This window comes from Echinops telfairi, unplaced genomic scaffold, assembly GCF_000313985.2.
Source record: "Echinops telfairi isolate 266 unplaced genomic scaffold, ASM31398v2 ScPeMD7_31;HRSCAF=116, whole genome shotgun sequence".
Taxonomy (NCBI): domain Eukaryota; kingdom Metazoa; phylum Chordata; class Mammalia; order Afrosoricida; family Tenrecidae; genus Echinops; species Echinops telfairi.
The window spans coordinates 16,969,951-16,975,605 of NW_022103928.1; the positions used below are offsets into that span (position 1 = coordinate 16,969,951).

The 5,655-nt window shown below is 44.0% G+C and overlaps 1 protein-coding gene across 1 annotated transcript in view; it reads left to right on the top strand.

The window, feature by feature from the left end:
* Positions 1-1,060: 1,060 nt before the first annotated feature.
* The window catches only part of THOC7 (THO complex 7), a 23,811-nt gene continuing 19,216 nt past the window's right edge, over positions 1,061-5,655 (top strand). Inside the window, exon 1 of the mRNA XM_030885546.2 lies at positions 1,061-1,183. Coding sequence (XP_030741406.2) covers positions 1,150-1,183 — 34 coding nt within the window. The 5' untranslated portion in view covers positions 1,061-1,149. The remainder of the gene's footprint in view (positions 1,184-5,655) is intronic.

Below are 5,655 nucleotides of genomic sequence, written 5' to 3' on the forward strand. Positions count from 1 at the left end.
GGGGGGGGGGGGCCGGTAAGAAAAGATTTGCGTGTGTGTTTCTTAAGGAGGGTGGTTTGTTGGACCGATTGAGGGGAGGTTGGGACGCAGAGCCCGAATGGATGACAGTTTTGAGGGTGGTTAAGGAAGACTGTGAAGAAGGGTCCCGGGGTGGCCCGGGAACTGAATTGGGTGGCACCTTGGGGAAGGATGAACAGTTACGATGGGCAGATGGGAGGGGTGCCTAACGTAGAGGGACAGGAGGTCTGACATCCGGTTAAGGAAAGAGTTGTGACCACTGGGAGGGCAGTGTGACTGCTGACTGTAGATGCCTGCGGAGAGTTGGGGACAGACGGGGTCTCCATATTAAAGGGGGGGCTGGCCAATGGGAAGAAAAGCGATAGGCCCAAATGTGTGGGTGTGGTAAGTTGTAGTGGAGGTGGGACCAGAAATTTCGAGGGAAGTTTCACTTTTGCTTCATTCCAGTTTGCTTCATTCCGGAGATGTTTATTCTTTCTGGGCTGGCTCTGGAAATCACAGCCGGGAACCAGCAGCCTGAGATCTCTCTGAGGTTACAGTCTAGTGGGAAAGGCAACGTTGAATAAATTAGTGTTAGGCATGGCCCTTGTTGCCACTGAGGAGTTTAAGATTGAGGGCTGTAGGGGCATGTCTCGGAGTTAGCTTTTCCAATTTTCCGGGAACCAGAAATCCATCCTGGAAAACTTAATCTCGTGTTTTGAAGGATAAACATGTAATGGGGGAGCTGGTGTATCCAGCGAGGAGCTACTTGTGTAAAGGCCTTAAAGTGTTGGGAGAACCCAGAAGACGGTGAGCAATGACTATGTCGGCTTTTAAATTTGAACATGGGAGTAGGGTAATCAGATTTGCAATAAAACGAAATAACCATGTGAGGAATGATGACAGAAAAGGAAAGTGAAAACCAATTCCCCCCTCCACTTTTTAACATTTATGTAGTCCTTATACCCTCGGTCAAGCAGTTTTCTAATGATCTGCATTTTACATAGGAAACCAGGACACAAAGAGATGAAGGTCTCAAAGGTTTGGTGCCCCGAGCTCAAAACCAGGCAGCCTTGCTCCGAGTTCTTGCTCTTCACCCCTGTGCATTCTCCTGGGAATGCAGAGCCTGGGCAGCAGTCGGAAGTGAAATGGATGCAGCAGAATGTTAGGACTTCAGCGACTGAGTGTGCGTGTGAAGCGGAGTCTTCAATATTACCTCATGATTCTGGCTTGCCCAACTGCAGGGCTCTTAGTGCTCTTTCTCTATTGAGATGGAGAACCACAAAGGCGGGATGTGTTTTATCAGACAGAAGGGCCAGGAAGATGAGTTCTGACCACAGCCAAGTGCCCTGTATACTCTTGGGGGGACATCAGGATTCCCCACTCAGCCACTTATAAGCTAACTGGCCGTGGGCAGGTTAATTAACCTCAGTGAGCCTCATTTTCATTCTCTATACATGAGAGCGATAAAATATACATCATGGATTGTAGCGAGTATTAAATCCAATAAAAGGTGTAAAGCACTTTGCACTGAGTCTGACACCTAGTATTGGTCAGTAAGTGGTATTAAATGTGAGAGTGGGGGCTACTCGCCTCGCTGCTACCATTCCACGAGGCCTATGCCTTCTCCTCCCTTTCTGCCTGGTGAAATCCTATTTATTTTTCTGTTCTCTTTCCCCAAATAGATCTCTCTACCTATTAAGCACAGTGTTTTATGCATATTACTGCTGTAGCCCTCCAAACTGATTTATATCTATGCCCTCTTCCTGAAAAGATTTAATGCAGCACACCATAGTGAATAAATCTAAACGTAATGTAAATGGATAGCAAGAAGGGCAAAAAGAACATTGAGCGGCGGGAAAACGAGGACGCTAGGAGTGGGAGGGAGCCTCAAAATTCAGGAATTAACATGTGGTACTTCAGTTAAGAATACTACAAGTGACTCGGCTCTTTTAAGCAGCCCGTGCATAAACTGGCCCTGGCCAACACTTTGAACCAGGGACCAGGAAAGAGCCATGTGAAATACCCAGCTCAGGTTTGTTTTGTATTTTGTTTTTCTCTGACTTACACTTTAGAGAAAACTCTTATCTTTGCGGTCCTCCTAAAGAGGAGCCAGTGTCATTAAAGACATGTTTCTTAGCACATCTCTATTATGGGTCACAGAAGGCTAACTTACAAATCAGAAAGGCATGTTAAAGCCAACAGAACATATGGTTTGGTGGTAGCTCTGCTGGACTAGCTTAATCCAGTGTGAGTGCTTGTTATAAGAATATCTTAGACCATAAAGGACAAGATGAGCCACAACTTCTTCAGGCAGTGCTCAATAATATGACTTTCCTCAAATGAGCTTGTGCTAAAAGTTGAGAAATGAGTAGTGTGTTGAGAAATGAGTAGTGCACAAGAGTCAATTGCATACCTTCTAGGTATCTAAGATGCTGGGGCGACAAAGTAAACTAGACAAAGACCAGCCCTGCTCCTGATTATGGGAGAGAAGCAGAAGAATGCAATCAACTAACTCAAATAATTTCTGAGACGTAACCTAATTAAATTTTGAAACTGATTATGTCCTGAGAAAGAATGGAGTGGCGTGATGACAGAGTAATGGGTGAGGGATAGGTTGAAATGGGGTGATCAGGTAAGACTTACCTGCAAAGTAACATTCCAGCTAAGGCCCAAAGTGGAAGAAAAGGGCTGATGATGTGGAAAAGCTCGCCAAGTGTTCCACATAGAGGCAACAACCAGTGCTGTGTGTCCACTGGGAAGACAGGCTGGTAAGGCTGCATTCAGGAGGGCCCATAGGAGTTTGGTATAAAAAAAGAGAGAAACACACCAGAGTTCATAAAGAGTTCATTGCAGTCCATGGGAAGGAGGCTGAGGTGTGTGATGTGAGCACTTCAAACTGACTGAAGGATTTCAAGCAAGAGAGTTAGCGAACGAATTCATCTTGTAGATCTTTCTGTCCAGTTGCATAGAGGAGAGATGCTGGGAAGGCAAGAATGGAAACAGGGAGCCCAGTGAGAAGTAGCTTCCTACAGCGGTTCTCAACCTGTGGGTCGCGACCCTTTGGGGGGTCAAACGACCCTTTCAGAGGGGTTGGCTAATTCATAATAGTAGCAAAATTACAGTTATGAAGTAGCAATGAAAATAAAATTTATGGTTGGGGGGTCACCACAACATGAGGAACTGTATTAAAGGGGCACGGCATTAGGAAGGTTGAGAACCATTTTAAGAGTTGATGTGGACTTGGATTAGAGTGATCTTGGAGAAATTAATTAGTGGTAGATGAGCTAGATGTTTCAACCGTGATCCTGGAAAGTTCTTGGAGAAGCAGGATTTACCTAATGCTTGAGTTTAGAAGAAGGCCAATGCCACCATGTAAATTTGAGGTTCCTGGCAAGGCTCTGTGCCCTCTTGTAATCCTTAGGCATGGTCTGCATTCCCAGCTGCTCGGGGACTCTTAGAGAAGCAACTGAATTTCCTGCATCCAGTACAAGGACACTTTGGTCAAGTTGAGGAACTGCCATGCCTCTAAAAGAAGAAGTGGATGAACTAGACGGAGTGTCCCCAACATTGTGATTGTGTAGAAAAATAAATGGAGGTCCTGGGCAGGGAAGTGGCTTCTGGTCACATAGCTAGTTAGTGGTGGCCACCCCACCGTTGTGGCTAACTGAAAACAGTTTTGATGCTGATGCTGTTAATTTAAACCATGCTAACAGTTTGTAATTTGTACTTGTTAATTGAAGGCATGTTAAACAGTGTTAGTGCCCTGATGGAAATCAGTTCTAGAGCAGAGTAGAGAACCTAGCTTGGATACCCCATTATGTCAGAGCAACCGATGGGAGAAAGGGGTTGGGAGAGACTCTACAGTCCATTTATTAGAGCTTTTTGGTTTTGAGAGTGTTGTTTTATTTTTTTTATTAGGAAAACTCATGGTTATGTGCCTGTTAAAAATTGAGATGTTGGTTTGTTAGATATTTCTAGAATCAGCTCAATGGCAGAGTGAGGTGAAGATTTTCTAAAAATATAATTGTGTATGTTTCTGTGGATGCAGAAGGGACACTACTTACCTGTAAAAGGAAGATAATAATACACACTTCAAAGCATTGTTGTAAGGATTAAGTGAGATAATATATTGAAGCTGGATGACCCTTTAATTTATTGCCCAAGCCAGGACACTTTTCAGAGTTAAAGAACTGTAATATCTGATCACTGATACCAAACCAAAAGCCAAAACAACAACAACAATGCAACACTATTCCCATATGTTAGTTCCAACTCCTGCATCAGTAGCACTGTTGGGGGTTTTCAGTGCCTGATTTTTCGGAAGTACATTGTCAGGCCTGCTGACTTCCTAAGTGTCTGTGGGTTAGCTGGCGTTAACAATTTGCACTGTGCAAGGACTCTCACGATCCCAACATAGGAGGGTTTAAACACTATATAAATGCTGGCTGCCGTTGCCATTCCTTTTTCTATGGCTGATTCGAAGATAATTAGGCATGTGTGGGCACAGGATTTTGTTTTGTTTTGTTTTGTTTTTCCCCAAGTAACAGCAGTGGGTTTGCCCACTTTGTTTCTTCTTTTGTGACCCCAGCAAAGAGGTGCCTGTTGTTCAACCATTAATTAATGTTTCTTTAGTCAAGATAGAGTTTTTGTCCAAAGCAAAATTGGAGTTGTGACCTTGACTTTGGAAAATTGAAAGCACTAAACTCTTTAACATTTAAACCCAAGCCTATTTCCATCACATTGCCTCCAACTCATAGTGCCTGTATCGGACAGGGAAGAACTGCCCCACCATCCCCAACCCCTTCTCTTTACTGACGCAGACTGCCTCGGCTGTGTCCCGTGAAGTGGCTGGTTGCACCACAGACAGTTCAGTTAGCAGCTAGTGCTTAACCAAGCCCACTGTGGTTGGGTCCATTTCTGTGGGCCAGAATGGAACTGCCTTTTTGAGTTTCCAAGGCTAAATCTTTTCAGGAGGAGACATCCTCACCTTTCTACTTCAGAGGGACTTAGGGAGTTGAACTGCTGACCTTGGTTCTTAGCAGCCCAACACAGCCTACTACTCAGCTATGCCACCAGGTTCCCCTTAAACATGTAAACAAACCGAAAGCAAAGGACCCCTGGTGGCATAGTATTTACCCATTGAACTGCTAATTGCAAGATCAGCAGTTTGAAACCAGCAGTCTCTGGGAGATAGACCAAGTTTTCTATTCCTGTAAAGAGTTACAGTCTCAGAAACCCACAAGGGCAGTTCCCCCAAGCCTTCATTGTTGCTGTTAGAATGGACAGGGTTAGTGCAGACAGTATAGTGACAGTGCAAAGGGGCCCCACAGCATTTTTTTTAAGTTTAATTTTGATTTAAGTAATTCCCTTTAAAGTCAGCATTTTTTTAGGCTGAGCCTAAACATTTCATCAGAGATTAGTATTTACACGGAGAAATCAAGCTTGCCATGTTATTTTTCTTTTCACCACTTTTTATATACTAAATGTTTTTGACCTTAAAAAAATCACACTTAAGATTTTAAGTTACTTAAAAGGAGCACCCAGGCGTTGTTTGACCATCAGGAATCTAAAAAATGGCATGTGCACAATTCCTGTTAACACGAGTGACAGGGATCTAATGGAAATCTGAGCAAACGTTGCTTTCACAGGGTTTGC